At 41.4% G+C, this 21004-nt stretch overlaps 1 protein-coding gene across 1 annotated transcript in view; it reads left to right on the top strand.

Moving 5' to 3' along the window:
- The window catches only part of LGR5 (leucine rich repeat containing G protein-coupled receptor 5), an 829784-nt gene that overhangs the window by 606967 nt on the left and 201813 nt on the right, over nucleotides 1-21004 (top strand). Inside the window, exon 13 of the mRNA XM_085652528.1 lies at nucleotides 14496-14567. Coding sequence (XP_085508654.1) covers nucleotides 14496-14567 — 72 coding nt within the window. The remainder of the gene's footprint in view (nucleotides 1-14495; nucleotides 14568-21004) is intronic.

Raw genomic sequence — 21004 nt, forward strand, 5'->3', positions numbered from 1 at the left:
CTCCACAGCCGCCTCCGGTCCGTGTTTATCCTGAACACGCTTAATCAGGGAGGGGAGCACAGTCATGGATGGTGTGCCAAAACATTTCACATACACCACCGCGAACACTTTACCCCAATTTTCACAATCAGTTACTTCCGGTATTAAGTCTTTCTGCAAACTAATTGTAAGAATCCTGTGTTTCTCCACAGGAGTTGTATTCGTAAATCCTGCTACCAGCTGGTCAAATTTCTCTGCAAGCCAGTAAAGTAAATCTTCCTTATTCTGGAGACACTTGCACATAACCGAAGTAACCGTAACCGGACTAATAGTTAGTCCCACTGGTCCAGATGGTTGCACAGCAACCACAGGTGCTCCCACCTGTAGATTGCGTGCAACGTATTGTACTAGAGGCCTGTGCACCTCGATCAAGGAGGTGTGTAAGACGCGCAACTCGCCTACAGTGACTACTAGATACCGTGGACGTGGTGAGTACCCGTCCAAAACTGGCCAAGGGGCCCCTGGAATCGATAAAGGGCCTAACCTGACTGGGGTCACGGTGTCGGGTAGGGCGCCATTAAACCAAATACGGTGTTGCCATGCTGAAAGTGTCGTATACGGCCCATACGCTACAGGTGTTGCAGTGGAAGTGTATGTATGGAACAAGTTAACATCTCCTTCCACTGCCGGAAACGTCACCCAAGAATAAAACACTTCAAAGTGGTGAGCTGGATTAGCCCCTACAACAAAAATGAGTGAGATACCCGCGTTGGGCACCCCAAAAGTAGTCAAATGACGATGGAGCGCCCCGCGGCTATGTGCCGCAATATCTACCTCAGCCATATTGAGTAGAAAAGAACAACAACTTATAGCGTGGCAGCGCAATAGGGTAGTAAATCAAAAGAACCATAAAACCATTTAATATATCAAGTTTGAAACGAAATCTATAAAAACGTCAATATAGGTAGGTTATGCCGTCACAGCTGTTTACCGGAAAACAGAAGCAAGGGTATCATGGACAAGCACAAGTACTACTAAAGTGCCTCGTTAATAAGAACCAGACCAAACGTTAGGTGCGCTATGTTGTAGGGATTCTGCACATATACAGAACTATACGCAGGAAACCAGGACCTCAGTGTGTAGTGGTGTACCAAAATACCCACATCTGTACACAGAACCCCAATCCGACTAGCTATAGTGTCTCATTCGTTCTCCGTGCTACAGCGAAGATACCAATGATTAGACATCCTAGAACATGCTACTCCGTCTCTCTCAGGATACGTGGGAACAAGAACACTCTTTCGTTCAAACTCTCGTACTTGTCCACAACATGAGTAAATAGAGTCAAGGAATAGCTCAAAATGTTTATTTTAACTAACATGCTCTATAATGCAGTACACTAGCCAATACTAGCAGCAATATGCAGAAGATCAAAGAAACCAGCATTGTTACAATTCCATATAGAACAAAAGGGGAAATCATATTAAAATGATGATGCCTTGTCACCCTCCCCGTGCTAGAAGCTAGTTTATTTTAATAATAGAAGACCTCCAGGCTTTGTCAGGGGGACCCCATACCTCAGAGTTCACATGCTGGAATTTACATCACCGGACTAGCCCAGCTCTTCTATCCTGGAAAGCGTGTCTCCAAGTATCTTAACATGAATGCAAGGCAACATTAAACCAGATTTCCAGATTTGCAGCTGTGTTCTATGTTATGGCTAGGGACGTGAGACTGACCAAAGCAAGTCAACAGAGCTCATTGTTTTTCGACCTTGAACACACTGTACAGACCAAGAGCAGAGTGTTCAACTAAATATGTGAAGTGCAGACAGTTCTCATGTGAAAGCGAGCTAGCAAAGTGTTTACGAGAAAAGTGGCATGTAGTAAAGTGAGCAAAAGCGGCAAAATGGCGGCCAAGCATATACTAACTTATGCTAACTTAGCAATGTCCGCAGGTGTGTCCATATCCTCACTACACTACATATAGTCTAAGTTTCCGGTTGCTTCGGCATGCCACTACCAGAGGTGAAACCCATGCCGATGCTTTAATAAGTTCTGTTATATCAGCCGCAACTAACGTATCCACTTGCCTTGCTATATTGTCTCTTAGCATAATAGGCACATTGCTGATTTCATGTATTATTGGTGCAGCTCTTTATTTGAGCCTAATTTTATCCACTTAACTTGCCAATCTTTATTTCTAATATGAAAGGAAATCTTTTCAACATTCTTTCACCTACCCTTATATACTCATTACCAGAATCTGTTTGTAAAGATGAAAAGAAAGTCACGAAAGCAGTAAGTTCCAGTAAAAAGAAGTTTGTCAAAAGCAGGAGCCCACACGGTTTGCCTCCACATCCTTTGGTTTCCAGCCACAAACTGACCAGCAGTAGCATTTGGAACCCACAGGGTGAGTGCGCAGCCACGGGCCATAAGTCAAGTGAAAACAATTCTACAAAAACATTGCTTGTGCGGGTGCACTAGTGTTAATTTGAATGTAAACATCTCCATTACATCTTCTTCCCATTTACAAAAGAACAAGAAACTTTGTACACAAACCTAATGAAGGAAAAAGTAATTGTACTTTGCCGAAATTAAGACATTGTGTGAAGTTCTAGTTACAGTGTTCATCTTATTTTGCATTGTTTCCCCAGTAGCTGGACACTGATCCATTATAACCTCTACAGGCTCATCTGCAGAAGCAGAATGTAAACCTGTATGTGTATAAGACTTAGTAGTGAGATCTTGTTCTTCCCTCTGACCAAACTGAGTAAGATTTGCAGTTGAAGAAACACTAATAGTTTGGGCATTAGTATCTGAGTTGGAGATAAACCAGTGTGAATTGTCAATCAAATCCTCATGTTGTAAATGTTTACCCTGCTTGATCCTTCTTGCCTGATCATGTGTAAGCTTGACCAGACACTTTGGGCCCGATTCACAGAACTAACTTAAGACAAAATCCTAAACTTACTACCATTTTGGTATTCACAGAAGGCACTTACTCATTTTGGTATTCACAGAAGGCACTTACTCATTTCGGTATTCACAGAAGTTAGGAATCCTAACTTTAGGATTCCTAAATGCCTTCTGTGAATACCGAAAGTCTTAAAGTTAGGATTTTTCTAAGTTTAGGAGTAGTAAAGTTAGGACTCTTAACTTTAGGACTCCTAAATGCCTTCTGTGAATACCGAAAGTCTTAAACTTAGGATTTTTCTCAGTTTAGGAGTAGTAAAGTTAGGAGTCCTAACTTTACTACTCCTAAACTGAGAAAAATCCTAACTTTAAGACTTTCTGTATTCACAGGAGGCATTTAGGAGTCCCAAAGTTTTCCATGTGTGCTGCACAAGGCAGTACACATGGAAAAAGCAAAAACGAGGAGAAATGCTTCATTTCTCCTCGTTTCGCCACCTTAAGACCAGGATTTTCCTGGTCTTAAGTTCGGCGCTGCCACCTATTATCGCCTCTCTTGATAATAGGTGGCAGCGTCAAAGTGAATGGGTGTTGCAGTGGAACGCCCACCGCAACACCCACTAAACGCCCCTTTCACGCTAATTTTAGCGTGAAACGGGCCCTATTACCAAGGCAGGGTTAAGCCACTTAACATGGCTTTTAGCCACGTTATGTGGTTTAACGCTGCATTGGTAATACGGCGCTGACCCTATCGCCACCACAACGTCACAAAAAGTGACGTTGTGGTGGCGTTAGGGGCATGGTAATATGCCCCACAGTTTCCCATATGTATAACGGTTCTTAAACTCAAGCCTGAACAACAACATGCAGCCATTTCAATCTTCTCCCCTCCATAACCTTCTGGCCCAATATCAGATAGAAATAATTTTCTACTCCGTTTATTCACACAGTTTTTCTTCCATACCTCTTCATTTATAATTGTGTAGTGTGAGCCCGAATTAGCAAAAATTGTAATGCTCACTCACCCAATTTTCATCCACCACTCAGGTTTGTTTTCTACAAGCAAGCATCCATCTCTAATATTTAAAATTATTTTTTTCTTAAGTTCTGAATGGCATTCGAAATCTTCCTCATCATTACTACTAGAATCACTTTCAATATCCTCACATATGTCACCAGCTTTCCTCTCCTCCTACACACTTTCATATAATAACCCACAATGCCACATGCAGTACAAATTACTTTCTTTGCAGGACGTGACTTGGCGAACGCCAAGTGATCCATACTACCACACCTGTAACATTTTGGTAGTTCTTTATATGCCTTAGAAAATCTAGAGCTATTCCCTTCAAATATCTTTTTTCCTTCAAATCTCTGTTTTATGCTTCTTTTTATTCTAGCAACCATTTCTAAATCTTTTGTATCCATCTTTAATGCACTTGCACATCTGCTAGATGTTGCAGCCTTGCGTACCATTGCAAGTATATCTTCTAATCATGTGTCGCCATTCACCCATAAATATTCCTGAATAGCATGGTTTGAGGCATGCATAACTACTTTATCACAAATTAAGGGCCTAACTACGATGACGTTGGGACCGCCATCGGAAAGAGGATTCCCGCCCGCCACATTTGGATGGTGGGCGGGTGGGTGGCGGTCGTGGGGAGACCCGCCATGAAAAGGCAGGCGGAAAGGGACTTTGGGGGCCTGTAGCAGGTCCCCTTTCTCGCTAGCCCTCAGCTGTGGGTTTTGGGGGTCAGTTATGGTGCCCCCCTACATATCCCTGCATCATGTGGCAGGCACCGCATGGTGCCTGACACATAGTTCTGGGATATATGTAGGGTCCCCTTTTTGTACTGGGCGTGTGGTGGAGCCAGCAGCACCTGCCACAGCACAAATTAGAAGCATTGCGACCGCCGTGGTGGCGGTTGGGTCCTAATGCCTTTGGTCACCGCCGACAGCCTGTCGGGCGTTCCCATTTACGAAAGGATCTGACCGCCATTCTTATCAGCCCCTAAGTCTTCTAATAATCTCCCAAACGCACAATCTATAGCTAAGTTTCTCAACTCACTGACATAACCGTTGCTTGATTCAGATTCAAGTTGTTTCATCTGAAAAAAATTGTACCACGTGATACCAATACAATTCTTTGGGACAAAATGCTTGTCCAAGTTAACACAATAATAAAAGCATTACTATCCCCATCCCCAGTAGCAGGTTTGTTTATCTGATTATATGTTTTTAGCCCTTGTGGACCTAAAGAGTGTAGTAATATGCGTTTCTTGTGAAATTTTCTCATCATAATCTACTGCCTCGAAATAGTTACAAAAAATACTCCTTTCACTCTGCCCATCTAAAGGCTGGTTTTGCTCCCGCCCACCAAAATGATTGTGGAGGAGATAAGGAGAATGTCTTTTGGCTCATTTTTTTTAGAATTGATAAAATGTGGAATTGTTCACTGTTCACTGTTTATCAGTATACGCAAGTTCAAATAACTGTCCTTTCTTCACCACATTCACACAGGTAACATCAATCACCCAAAAATAAATTTGCTTTTTATTTTTTTATCCTCATTTCACCGTGTGGCTGTTGGAATGATAACTCCCATAAAATATGCAGTACGCAGTTGAAATCCCCTTGCCAAGTGACTGCTTGAATACTGCTATCATATAAAGCGGTGCCCATTTCCTTAAGTGCTGAAGTGTTGACTCATGTACCCAAAGTGGAGTCTGAAATGCTGACTCGCATATTCAACACCAAGTCTGAAGCGCTGATTAGAGTATCCCAAGAAAATATAGTTGACACAAGTCAAAGCATTGTGTTTCGTGACCCAATTCAATATGGCTGACATGCGTACGTCATTGCTCTGTGTACGATGTATCCACAGCCCCACCTCAAGCTCAGGATGTGTGCGATATGCTGTGGTAAACTTCTCGGACCTGTTGTATCTCACGGCATGCTCGCTGCTCTCTCATAAGCTCCACCTGGAGACACACCAACATCCATGTTTATGTTCAAGAGTTGCTATTGCTTGTATGTGTTTATAATTGGCCTATGGCTGCGGTAGCCGGTAGGCGGGTTTGCCAGTTGTAGAATCAGTTGATTCTGTGGCTCCTGCTGACCAGCGGACATCTGTCATGGGCGAAGATTGATGTGAATAAATCTACTTTTCTCTTCTGAAGCCTCCTTGCATCTTTACTACATTTTGGCAATCGAGGGTTCTTCGCCCACCGACCGACACACCCACCTTCAATTTTGCGAATTGCCTGGAATCCACAGATTTATCTTCCAAGTGCCCAGTTGCTCCTTTTTCTACACGCCTCTTTGATTCAGCACTCTTTATCCACAGATTGACTGCTGTGTGCTCTCCGATGCGCATTTTCTCTGCAAGCAAAGCAGTAAGGCTGCATAAGGCGTGCCTCCTTTCAAGCACTCTGATTGGCCACAGCAAAACCCATGCACATTGGAACCCCTTTGGTTTGCTTCCCGAGGATCGCCCCATCAATGGTGCAGGGTTTAATGCTTTGATGAAATTAGTGCCCTTTCAATGCTTTTAGCTAGACCTAAAACTTCATACAGTGTTGGATTCAGCTAAGGAGACATTCTTGAATCTTTCTTGAGGCGTAGTTAAAAATAAATTAATCATGAATATATGTGTCAACATTTGATCCAAAATCACATGTAGCAGCTAATATTCTAGGAGATGATACATATTCCTCAATTCCCTCATCCAAAAGTTGTTTCCTTTTGACAAAATTATGCCTTTCTAAAATTATGCTTGGTTCCTTACTGAATTGTTTTCGCAGTCTTTCAATAGCTTTCAAGTAAACATTCCAAGGATTATCCCCAGATTGGCCATGGGGTCTTGCTGCAGTGGGAAGGTTATCAAAAATGTGTTGAGCGGCAAGATCTAAATTGCCACATAAAAGCGCTAATCTGCGTTCTGGGAAATACCCACCCGCATCAATAACTATTAAGTGGTCCTCAAATAAATAGAACTAATATGCCCATTTTATGCCTGGTTTATCAGGTGAAGACAAAAAAGGTGGAGGCTGTGTAATTTGATGAGATGCAGCCATAAAAACCATTTAACTTAATTTAAACACAGCGTGAAATGTCAAGTAACAACCAGTTGACAATATTATCAATAAAAGTACCTGTAATAATCCGGATTCTGCTTCCAGATACGCTTTGTCAGTTTATTTGAATAATAATTTCTGTTGTGAGGTAAATGATTGCTAGCAAATGACACAGGAATTACAAACAGGCTGTGATTGACACAACAAGGGTATAGCCAATATACAAAGATTGTCTAATAAGAAGTCTCAGTCATATTGCTACCGGTGCTGCTCAAAGAATCATGTTAGCAACTACCCTGCTAACCCAACTCTTGGTAAACGATGTACAGCTTGCAAAAAATGAGGTCATTTTCAGGCAGTTTGCAGAAGCAGCAGGAGCTCTCTATGGATTAACAATATAGACACCGAACTTGACACATGCACTGAGTCACTCAGCAACATTGTTTTAACTATTGATTGCAACTTGGTATCTACAACTGTGAAAGGTCCTAATTGTGAAATAATTCTCTATGAATTTCCTTTGCAGGTAATGGCGGACTCTGGTTCACCCATCACCATCTTCCGAGACACAACATTTTTTGAATTATGGGGTAGCAATAAGTTACTTCTCACACCTGATGTCAATCCGTCAATCCGTTAGCATTTAGAGCAAAAACAATTGACATGTTGGGCTTTTTCATAGCAAATGTTCAATGTCTAAAGTTTATGTTGCTATCAAGGATGAAAATATCGTTTGGTGGCAGGATCAAGTTAAGATGGGCTTATACTTGGTACCTGGGTCAGACAATCCTATCAGACATAACTGTGAGTAATGTCGAGGAACGATTGAATGTTATTTTAGATAAGCACAAAGATCTTTTCTCAGAAAAAGTTACAACTGTCAAGGGATTTTTCCATCAGATCAAACTTAAACCGAATGCCAAACCCTTTGTGCACAAAGTTCGCCCAGTTCCTCTATCTGTCAGAGAGGAACTGAAACAACTACTTAGGAACTTATGACATTCTGTACTCAAGCCATTATAGACCCTATAAATCTTTTCAATGGATCGCCCCGATTGTAGTAGCACACAAACAATCAGGTGAGATACGCCTATGTGTCGACTTGAGGTCCCTTAATGCCAAAACGTTAATTGATTGCCATCCCCTGCCAAGAATATACGAAATGCTGGCTAATCTGGGAGGTGCTAAATAGTTTTCAGTTATAGACTTATGATCTGTGTACCACCAAATTGCCTTGGATCCCGAGTCTCAGGAACTGACAGCTTTTGTCACACCCTTTGGTGCTTACAAGTACCGTAGACTTCCTTTTGGGCTGGCATCAGCTGCCAGCGTCTTTCAGAATCTCATGGATGTCCTGTTTGCTGACATGCAGGGTGTACAAGCTTACCAGGATGACATTTTGGTCTTTGCTAATTCTTTGGAGGAACACAGTTTCATCTTGGAAAGAGTACTTTCAACATTCACACACAAAGGCAGGACTCAGAAAGGGCAAGTGCAAATTTGCTACCCAAGAGTTGGAGTATTTAGGGCACACCATTTTCGTTCATTTTTAGGACTTGTAGAAAAATATGCGAGATTCGTATCGGGTTATGCTCACGCAGTTGAACCACTCAGGACCTGGCTCAGGAAAGGCCAAAAATTTGACTGGTCTGATGAAATACAAAATGCATTTGTCCAAGTAAAAGATTTAATTGTGCAAACCCCTGCTTTATCAACATTTAGAGAAAGTTGTGATTCTATAATCACAGTAGATGCGAGCATTCAAGGGCTAGGTGCAGTCTTGATTGAAAAGGTAAATGGTAAAGAACAAACAGTTGCATTTGCCTCCAGATCACTAAGAGATTTTGAAAAGGAATATAGCACGATTGAACGTGAGGTGCTAGCATGCATCTGGGCAGTGCAGAAGTTCAAAATGTATGTGTGGGGCAGGTGGTTTGAGCTTCACACAGATCACAAACCTTTAGTTTCCATATTCATAGGAGGTGCCCACAACATTTCAGATAGATTGACCAGACTAGTTTCCAAATTGTATGAATATACTTTTACTATTAGTCATGTATCAGGGGGGAGGGACTTTAGAGCAGATTGTCTCTCCCGCATGCCTTTATCTGAGTTTGAGGATGAAAATGATATTGATGATATTAAATGTGTAGCAAGTATTGATGACATTCTTGCTTTGTAAGATGAGGATGTTATCTTTTCTGCTAAAGAATGGAAGAGTGTGTATCAGGAAGATGAAGCGTTGAAACAAGTAGGTACATACATTACCAGGGGTTGGCCTCTCATTCGATACTTACACAATGAGCTGAAAACTGATGCACGAGTGTTCAGTGAACTTTCTGTGATTGATGGTTGGATCATGAGGGGTGACATGCATATTCCCCCTTCCGTCCTTCTATTATTGCCAAGGCACACAAGGGGCATCTTGGGACAACCAAGACGAGTATGTGTATCAAAGAGCACTATTGATGGCCTTCTCTAGAAAACCAGGTAAAACTCACTGTTGACAATTGTCCCATGTGTCTATTCTCAGATAAACACTGGAAAATGGGTAAATATGTCTTACACCCTGTCACACTTCCTGAGGCTCCTAGGAACAAGTTGGTACTTGACTTCTCAGGACCTTATGTCAATCTACCTGAGGAAATGAAATATGTTATCCTGTTGGCAGATTATTTTTTCCAAATGATTGTATTTTTCCTTCACTAACTCAGCCTCTTCTAATTCAGCCATCAATTTTCTAGAGCAAGTTTTTTCTATAGAAGGTTCTCCTGGGCCCGTAGTTACTGACAACGGGCCACCGTTTTTATTTGATCAGATGCAGCAATTTCTGGCAAAACATGACATCAAGCATTTGTGAGTAGCTCTATATTCACCACATTCCAATGGTCTAGTTGAAAGTGGGAATAAAGTAACTAAAGAAGGTAGGCAAACCGCCAATTCCACAGGTATGAATGTCAGATCATTCCTCAAGGAGAAAATCTGGGAATATAATTCTTCTCCACATTACACCACGGGGTTACCCCGTTTCTTATGCTAAGAGGAAGGAAACCTCATTACAGTTTGTTTCCTAATTGTTTAAAAGATCAGTAAGGAGTCAAATAACTAGGTGTTGATGCAACCCTTATGGAAAAGGTATTACCAAGGCTTCAGATGAAACATTTCAAGAAGTCTGTAGACAAGCACACTCATGGTGATAACATCAAGGGTCTTAAAATTGGGGATTTTGTGTTAATTAAAAAACCTGTAATGGTAAGGAAAGGGGATACTTTGTTCTCTTCTCCTACTAAAGTTCTTAAGGTTGGTAAAGGATCAATGTTGGTGGAAAACAATGGGTGGTAGAATGTTTGGAATGTGGTCAGAGTATCTCTCCAACAAGCTCAGGTAATTAACCAAAAGAAAATTACAAGGTCTGTTTCTGATTGGACACTTAGGATCCAACCTACCTCTGATGAAGTTGGTAATGCAGAGAATGCTCTTACAGGGGCTGTTGTGACTCCTCGCATCTTTTCTGATGTATCAGTTACCAGATCTTGTGATGTTAGAAGACCTAAAGGGGTTCAAAGATTTTGTAATGTATTAACATTTAATTTCTTCATGTTGTTGATATTCTTGTTTTATTTTTGGGGGGGAAGGTGATGTGGTAGACTGCGTGGCGTAGACTGCACCAACCTGGTGCGTCTCGTAGCATGCTCGCTGCTCTCTCGCGAGCTCTGCCTAGAGACACCCCAACATCCTTGTTTATGTTGAAGAGTTGCTATGGTTTGTATGTGTTTGTACTTGGCCCGTGGCAGCGGTAGACGGTAGGCGGGTTTGCCAGTTGTAGAGTTAGTTGGTTTTGCGCCTCCTGCTGACCGGCGGGCATCTGTCGTGGGCGAAGATTGATATGAATAAATGTGCTTTTCTCTACCGAAGCCTCCTTGCATTATTACTACATATGTTTATGCACGGGCATTAGCGCAGAGTGGCTTGAGCTGAGAAATTCAAATGCCACCACTCCGATGCAGGAGCCAAGGTAACAGCGCATAAATTAAACAATGACCCACAAGGTACTCTGTGTTTCTATCTTGCACTCCATACTTACATCATTGTATCCTATCTTCCTAACACTGTGGTGCAGGGAAATGCAGGATTAAGTAAATAAGGTGTTGCAGAAGCAGAGAGACTGATGCACACATCTATGACACGTGAAGAAAAGATATTACAGCTCCCAGGATTCACTGCGTGAGTGCAGCACATCTCAGTAATCCCAGAATGCACCGATGTACAGAGCGACGTTAGAAGAGCTCTGCACAAGTCCCAGAATCTAATAATGGAGTGCGGCTTTTGAAAGCTGCGCTGGTGTCCACAACGGAATCTGTAAGGACAGAAGGCAGGTAAATTAGTAAATTGAGTGTAAGCAACAGAGGAACAAAGTAGAATGACGTAATGTTAATGTATAAGATTTGTAAAGCGCTCTGTTACCAAACGGTGTCCTGGCGCTGACCTGCTGATTGAATAGGAGAAAAACGGGTATTTTACCAGAAATCGAAAGTACTAAAAAGCCAAGTTTTCAGCTCCCTCCCGAAGTTAAGAAGCTGATCTAATAAATATTGGGACTTTATTCCATATTTTTATGGTACCCAAATAGAAACTTCTGCCACCTGAGATTCGTTCTCCTAAACGTAGGTACCACCAACGTTCTAGAATTGGAAGATCTAAGTGATCTGCAGGGTGTGTACCATCTAAATTTCTGGGTTAATTCTTGTGGTCCTTGTTTGTGCAATGCTTTATACATGAAGCACAATGATTTTAAATGGACCCTCTCCATCACTGGTAACCAGTGTAGTTGTTTGATGGTTTTCCTGACAGATACTTACTTTGGTGTACTGGAGAGAACACTTGCGGCAGGATTTTGCAGCACCTGAAGCTTCCTAAGATGCTGGGCCCGTAGATTAAGATAGAGGCTATGACAGTAATCTAATATCAAAGCTCATATGACCAGTTGTTGAAATCTAACTGAGATAAGCGACAGGATCTTTCTAATTTTCCACAGAATGAAAAAAGGAGAAGATGTAAGGGCATGAACCTGCCCCGCAAAAGTAAGTTTATTATCTATAATTATCGTTAGATTCTTGGCCTTCACTCCTGGTTCTGGCAGCCTACCAAGATTCATTGGCCACCAATCTGGGGAGCAAAAAGAGGGATCATTTCCATAGAGGACCACCTCTGTTTTGCTAGAGTTAAGCTACAGGCTATTAGAGCTTATCAATGAACTTACCGCAAGCATGCAGTCATAAAACTAACGTAATGTGGCTGATTCCTAACTGATACCACTATCTGTGTATCATCAGCATACGACGTTAGGGTTGATGCCAAATACTTTTATAGCTGGGGCTAGAACCCCTATATGGATATTAAAAAGTGTTGGGTAATTGATGAGCCCTGAGGCACTCCCCAAGGGAGCCGAAAAGGATCAGATTTAAACGGGCCCATAGGCACAAATTGCATCCTATCTTCTAGGAAAGATTTGAACAGGTAGAGAGCCACTCTCTGAACCCCTATTTCTGTTACTCTCCACTAGGATGGTATGGTGGACAGTATCGAAGGCCGCCGATAGATCTAACAAAATCAGTGCGGTCCTCCATCCATTGTCTAAGGCTATCCTTATTTCTTCGACTGATTTGATCAGGGCCGACTCGGTACTATGCCTGCATCGAAACCCGTGTTGTGTATCGTCCAGGCACTTGTGGATATTAATATACTCCACCAACTGTTTGTTCATGGCCCTCTCAAAAAATGTAGCAGGAAATGGTAAGCATGATATGGGGTGATAATTATTGATTTCCCCCGGGTTTAAATTGTTTTTTTTTTTTAGAATGGGCAAGATTGAAGCTGTTTTCCATATTTTTGGAACAACTCCCATCCTAAAAATAAGGTTAAACATATTTGTCAAGCTCTCTGCCACTAAAACCTGGGCCTTTTTTACCACCACCACTGGGCATGGATCAATAGGTGATCCTGATTTAGTATGTTCCATCAGTTCTACCACTGACACCTTTTCCAGGGCTGCAAAATTAGTTAAACAAGGTTCTCCAGAGGAGCTATCTACTGCTCTCTTCCTCTCTATATTAAAGGAGTTGTCCTTAATTATATTACAACCTACTTCGTTGTAAATGCTTTCCATCTTGTGCACAAAATGCTTAGCAATCTGATCACACAACAATTGAGTTGGCGGTATTTCTGGAATGGAAGGCGAGGTAAGCGACATCACTGTATTAAAGAGCTATTTAGAATAATTTTTTGCACCCTCATTTTGCTGTTCGAAATGTAAGGTTTTTTCACTCCTTATCATTTCCTTATACTTACTTAATATTTGCTTATATTTAGGTCCTTTTAAAGGATCATAAGCCAATCTCTAGATCTGTTCCTGTCTGAATACCACAGGGCAGTTGGACGACAACATTTCAAACCTACAGAGATCAGGGGGACTAGTTGTGAGCCGCTCAATTTCAGCCAATGGTTGTAATTACTAGCATTTGTATTTACATCCTCCCCATATTGTGGCTGAGACTTAGCTAGGTTGACGTAACGAAAGTGGTGCTCCGGAAAACCACACAACTGGCAGGAAATGCAATGTATAAATCCTTTTGTGGGCTTAGAGAAAGATGGATGTTTTCTCATCGCCGCCAATATTGTGTTGTAACGGAGGCGGTAGAAGGAAGCTTTCACACTAGTTGTAGAATATCCAGAAGCGTATTTATTTTAAATCCAGTAATTGTGATACAAGCCCACAACGAGAAAAGTAAGAGCAACCGGAGACACTGCTGCCCAGTCAGCAATCCATAGGGGAATGCCTCACTTGACAACAGTGGAATTCATTCAGAACAGAATGTATTGATAGTAACATCAAAAGAAAACAACTATGCTTCACACAATGCATCACAATACAACAAAAGGCGTGTATAACTCCTTGAGCCAGACACAGAACTACTGCTGCCTTTGTGCAGTACCTTATTAATAAGGGGGCTATTTTAGCTGAAGATAAACACCTCTCAGCCAATGGTATTGTCTCATTACCAAGGGTTTCCTTTTGCCTGCCTCTATGTTGTAATGTAGCAGCCGTATTAGGTGGGGAGAAACCCCCTAACAGCCAACAGGAATCAAAAAAATGTGTCCTTTGGTGGAAGCACAGCCTTATCAAATACTGTAGCCGTGTCCATCAACATCTGGGTGGAGCCAAAGCCCCTCTCTGTAGTGCTTTTAAAAAGTATTTTTTCTGTTGATCTCTCAAGGTCTGGAGACAACTGCATTATCAAGACAGACCTAAAGAAATGTTGAAGTATTATACATACTCAGCTATTTCTGGATTTCTGCTGTGAAATGCTTGCTTTGTTCTCTAGGCCATTGGAGAAGTAAGTTGATGTGTTTTGTTAATTTGTTCAAAGTTAATGTTTTATAATTAAACCCCCAAAAAATACATTATTCTCAAAAGTAATAATACTGGCTCCCTAGATGGTGATCTGATGCTTGCTTGACTTTTCAGCGTCTTGCGACACAACAAGATCCACGAGATAACAATCCACATGTTTCAGGAATTGAATGCCCTACGCTCTCTGTGAGTACAACTACTTTATTTTCATAAATTTTTACTTTGACAAACAAGTACACCTTTTCTCCTCCAAAAAACATTCTTTTAAACATTGTTACAAGTATGTTTAAAATGGATATTCATTTACTTTGTTTTTTGTGCTTACTGTTTTTTATGTCTTTCTTCTGTTAGTGTAATGGTTTCAATTAACTGCAGAATAAATTATATTAAATTAAAGTTAAATTCATTGTTTCCTCTGAAGATTCTTTATCACTGAAAGTTTGTCACAGTGATGAGTGTAACCTATATCCCAGCGTGGTTTACTCAGACGTTGGCAGGCCAGGTCAAGACACATTGCCACTCCCTTGGCACATTATCTGGATAGGCTGACTTCCGGCCAATGTATACTGCTGATTGTAAAAATGTGTTAATTGCATACCATTCAAGAATTTTCCATCAGATTACCTTCACTAGAAGCCAACAACTAGAAAACTTCCTAGTAAAACTTTGGGAAAGGTTCAGCAAAGGCTAAACAAGCATTGTCAAAGTCAAATGGTCTGTCCTTTGAGGCCGATTTATGATGTGCCATTTACATTTCCTAAATAAAGTATGCGTGCTTGTTGTTAAACGTTCTAATAAAGTTTGATTTTGTTGTAGCAAGTTTGCATATCCATATATAAACTGTGCTACAACTCACATATTTCAGTGGTTATTTTGTACCTTAGTTGTTCATTTTAACATCTAGTTATAAAGTTGCTCATAACTCCACTACGCAAGGGGGTTATCCTCGCGGCCAGGTAGTGTGCCCAACGCTACGCTGGTACCTGGACCCTAGTCGTGTGCCTGTTTTCAGTCCTCTGTAGGCACTCAACCACCACTGCGCAAAAAGTGCACAGCAAGAGTGCCCACAGGACGCAGCATAATGTTTGTCTACCAAAATGTTTACTATTTTAAAATTAGGGTGCTGTTAGTTGACTGAGAAGAGGGGTAGGGTGAGTAAATAGATGTGTAAAGGGGATGCCGTATTTAAGGAATCCTCTCCCTCTTTAACAATTTTTCAGAAAAAGGCAAGTTCATGATTTTTAATTGTGAGTGGTCAAATGAAGCCATGTGGCTCTTCTTATGGATATGCCATAGAAATGCCAGTTCTGTTGAGTCTACAGCATCACTAATTATTTGGTTAGCTGAAAATTATCTTGCAGAATCTAGATGTAATTCTACTGATTCTGTTTTTGGAGGATCTTCTAGGAAGTCTGCATTTCTTCACAAATCTCACATTTTTAAGATGTGTGGCACCTGTTCGGTATACTTCTAGGGAAAGAGCCTCAATGTACTTACTTTCTCACTCTGGAGTTGTTGTTTCCGGAGCTGATCCATGTCTTTTCCTTTCAGAGGTTACTATAACTGAGTCTGGTTTAGGTTCTGACCTCAAACATTCAGGTCATGCTGAGGTTTATATTTTTTAAGCAATTTGGGCTTAGCTCCTTTTATTGTGGCAGGTGTAAAAAAATATTTCCTACCATTTCTAGCAGACTTAGAACCAAGGGCAAAAGGGGCTTAGGAGCCATCATATTTTGTAGGGTTTCCAGTATTGTCGATGCAGTAGGCAGTGGAGCATCTTAAGGATATTCAACTAAGCAGCCCCTCTAACCAAGACCTCTTAGAAGGTAGTGATTTCATCTACAGTAGAAGATCTAGAGGGGAGAAGCCACTGGTGAATTTAGCGTTTATGATGTAGTGTCATCTGTAGATGTGAACAACATTATTGATCTTGTTGGGGATCTGAGTCTTCTTTTTTCTGGAGAATGGCTTGGAGAGCGAGAAGGAATTGGCCTTCTCTTTCTTATTGGAGACATTGAAGTTTGTTTTGAAACCACTCTTGGCAATGGGTTGATAGGTTTGTTTATATTTCTTTTTATTGTTTTCAAGAACAAAATATGATACACACATATATTGGTTGTAATGCCTAGATGAAATATTTGAATAAACAGTTCAGTGCCATAAGCAATAGCAACTATGTATATGTAACATGCATCCTAGGTTAGATAGTGCTACTAGGCATTATAGCTGTAACTAAGTAAGAAGATCTTAGGGTCCAATACAGGATCCCTGTTCATCCAGGTAGAAATTAGATTCTTTATCTTGTCCCAGTATTGACTGATAAACGTTGCATCGGCGCGTAAATATGGCCCATTTATCAGGTATTACGGGAAACAGTGCAAATAATTGAATTATAAAAATTCCAGCCGTGCATTCCTAGAAATATCCCCTTACAGATCGAAGTGCAGTCAACCCCCCCGTTTGTTAGAGACACCTTGAGATCGGATTCCCAGCTAGTCCTGAGCTCAGGACTAGCTGGGAATCCGCAATGTTGATGCTACGGAGTGACTTTTTCTTTTGGGGGGGGGGGGGATTTTATATAGCGCAAACTCGACCCAAAGATATCAGGTATCAGTGCGCCAGTTTCGTTACAGATTGACACATTAATTTTTGTTAGGCACAGGGAGGTTAAGTGATTTGCTCAGAATGACAAGATGTTCAGCATCGTTGCCGAGACTCGAACCTTGTTCCCCAGCTTTGAAGTCGACCGTTCTAACCATATGGCCACATCCTCTCCCCTTACTTACAAAGGTGGATTGTCATATGGCTTGCTCCCCCCAGGTCATAAGGACCTAAAGGGTTTGATCCATGTCAGGCTTCACTTCAGATAGTCCCCAAAGAGATTTTATGGCTGCATGTGTCAGAAATCGACTCGGCAGGACTGATGTTTCATGCTGCAGCTCATTAAAGGATATCAGATTACCAGAATCATATAGCTAACCAATCTGCATGACTCCTGCATTGGTTCAAGTCATATAATTAATTTATGATTAGGGCAGCACTCTGCACAGCACCTAAATGTGTAGCTCCAGTGCATATGTTTGAGGTAGGTTGGATCTTTGGAGCTACCTGCGCCAGCAGTGCCGGGCAGTGACCAACGAGCAAGATGCATCATTTTGTAGTGCAATTGTGGTTTTTCTCAAAGAAAAGATGACAAACCGCTTCTTACAGGAGAAAGAAGGACTTAACCATGGGATCAAGCCATTGCAATTCTGCAGCTATATAGTAGGCTTCCAATTTGAATGACCCAAGATCCTTGTAGCTTTAAAGGTCGAAGAGGCTCTTGTTGCGGATCCTCAATGGGTATTATTGGTTTTAATGGCTACTTAATGATGATGAGACTAAGGATGAGGATCTGGAATAATTGGATGGAAAGCTGGAGAAAAAGGGTTTGATAAAGTCTCCACTCTCTTCTTTTGTGTGATTGTAAACGAGGAGGTATGAAACTTTGGAGAATTCCCACTCTTTTGATGCAACACGTGTGGTGAATGTAATGAAACTGACAATTGTAGAGAGTCTACAGATGGAAATGGTGATCCTGACATGCTTGTTGAGAATTGAAACTTCCTCATCGTCGATTGCAAAGGTGATCGACGTATTTGTTCTTTTTCACTCGACGCTAAATCCTTCAACATCAAATCGTGTGAAGTCTTCAAACAAATATCTGTTCGGTCAGCAAATAAAGGAGAAAATGCAAAAAATTAAGAACAAAGCAGAAACATAAAAGCAGTTGGGTTAGAAGAAATACATTAATTTGTCAGGCTAGGATACAGATTAACAGATCGAAGCTATTAGCATCATAGGCTTTACCCATTTGTTGGCATTACAAACTACAACAACAGCAGAAATAGTATGCTCAGTCTCAGATATCCATATCAATGCCGGTTGTTGGACATGGCCCTTTTTGCAGGGTCATCCCTGAACTTTTTGCCTTCCTCCTGTATTTTTTCTGACCTGTTGTTGGTGGTTTTATGACTCTGGGCACTTTACCACTGCTGATCAGTGCTAAAGTGCATACGCTCTCTATTGTAAAGTATTGTAATGGATTAGTGACTCCATGATTGGCTTATTTGGTTTACTTGTCAGACTCTAGTACAGTGCACCGTGTGTGGCCAGGGCTTATAAATAAAATGCTGCTGGTGGGCTTGCAGCACTGATTGGCCACCCACCGGAGCAGCTTGTAACCTGTGGCTCAGACCTGCCATTGCAGAGCCTGTGTGCAGTCTAGTGCTGCCATGTTGACTTGGTTAGTGCACCCACTTGCCAGTCCCCAAACCTTCCCTTTTCTATACATCAGACACCCCTAAAGTAGGCCCAAGGGCAGGGTGCATTGTATGTAAAAGGTAGAACATGCCCTGATGTGTGTGGCATGTCCTGATAGTGTATTACAGCCAATTTCGTTTTCACTATTTCAAGGATACCTGTTCCCATAGGCCAGTATGGGCAGTTTGATTATAACATCTTATAATCCTAACTGACTCAGGAGACTAGGTAGAAATTCAAATTCAGAGGGGTGAAGAGTATCTTAGCATATGGCTGAATAAACTTTAATGACAAAACACAAGGGAGTGCTAAATATTGCAGCTCATGGATGTTTTCTACATTTCAAATCCATTCCACTTCCTATTCCACCAAAGCCAACTGCAAAGCATTGCAGCGCCTGCCCGATGAGGAGCACCGCCCCATGATGAAGCATGACATCCGTCGGGGTTTGTGAGGGCATCAAGTAAGAGTCCCTTTGACTCCCTCCTTTCTCTCTAAAATGACTCCTCCCTAATTCTGCTCTCAGGAACAGTGACTCTCCTTAGTGATTTATCTACTATTCGGGAGCAGGAGCCACTGGACCTACATTCAGCTCCCTGCTCCCCCTCTCTTCTCAATTAGGAAACAAACATTATCAATACGCAGTACTTCCATCTGTCCTGAAGTTTGCACCACACACATTTTCTAAATGCATGATATGGTAGTGACTCACCTAAGTAGAAAAGGAATATTCTTCTATCGTTGCTTGGACGACTGGCTATTGAAGGTGAAGAATGACTACTTAATGACTGGGAGACTACTGAACCGATTAAGTCTTCAGATGAATGACCAAAAATCAATATCCATACCAGTTCAAATGCCGTCATATCTATGAGCAACACTGAACATCATAAGGGCAAGTGTGAGAAGAGACTTTCTTCTATCCTGGACAAATGTCATGAATTTAGGTCAACTCCACATCCAACTGCAAGAAGATAGCAACTCTTCTAGGATTGATTGCTTCTTGTATAAATATTGTTCCCAAAGCAAGATTGCATATGAGGCCTCTGCAGCAATGCCTAGAGGACCAATTGTCTCCAAGAGAAAACAGAATCAACTTGCCAACAGCAATGTTGTGATTGGTTGGCCGTAACCTGAGAGAAAAACTGTGGCCGCCATTTTGTTCATCAGGACTCGGTTACCAGAGGGGAAAATAAAATTAAAAAGTGATTAAAGGTGTCAAGCTAGGGGTACCCTGACCCAATGGAACTAATGGAGGGGTCTGTGAGGGACCCCTCATGAGCAACAAATTGCCCCAAAAACTTTTTTTGTTACCACACAAGGATCTGCAGATCCTCATGCATTCGAGTGGATTTGGGCGGATCCGTATATCCAGACTCTATTAAAAAAATATGCACTCACTCACAGACCCATACACCTCCTCACACACCCACTTACAAACCCACACAGCTACTCAAACAACCACTCACTCACACATGCCCACTCACAGAAACTCAACACCACTCACACACCCACCTACTCACAGACCAACAAAGATTTTATACACCCACTCACACACTAACACTCACACTTACACACTCACGCAGCCACTCACACACCCATAAAGCCACTTACAGACCCACAAAACCACTCACATTGTCATTCCCACACCTACTCACACACCCTCACGGCCACTCCCTTAGCCACTCACAGCCTCACAAAGCCAATCACACATGCACTCACACACCCACCACAGCCACTCACACACCCAGGTTACAGGGACATTATACTTAGGAAACAGCATTAAAAAACCATGGAGATTCACTGAAAAAGCCAAAGGTTACAGGAACGTTATGATTAGTATTGTTTTTAAACACCTTAGAAATTCACTGGTAAAAATCCTAAGGTAACAGGGACATTATAGTTAGGTTCAGATTTTACACACACAAAACCATATAAATTCAGCAGTTATAGATATAGTTATCTCAAGTAACTATAACTCGTGCCTTAAAGTAACTATAACTCATGCACTCGCCAAGCACTGCTAATTACCCCACATATTACATCGCTCATGACATCTTTTATGACATAATTGATAACATCACTGCAACATTTCCATGAAATTATTGATGAGAAAACTATGCATGGCGGGGGGTGAGTTATAGGCCTTAGGGCGCGAGTTATAGTTACTTGAGATAACCCTAACTACAACTGCTGAATATGAATATATATATATATATATATATATATATATATATATATATATATATATATATATATATATATAGCTAATTAAATGGACATGCAGAGGGGAGTGCCTTTTCACCATTTTGGTGCAATAT

Source organism: Triturus cristatus, chromosome 4_1 (assembly GCF_964204655.1).
Source record: "Triturus cristatus chromosome 4_1, aTriCri1.1, whole genome shotgun sequence".
Classification (NCBI taxonomy): domain Eukaryota; kingdom Metazoa; phylum Chordata; class Amphibia; order Caudata; family Salamandridae; genus Triturus; species Triturus cristatus.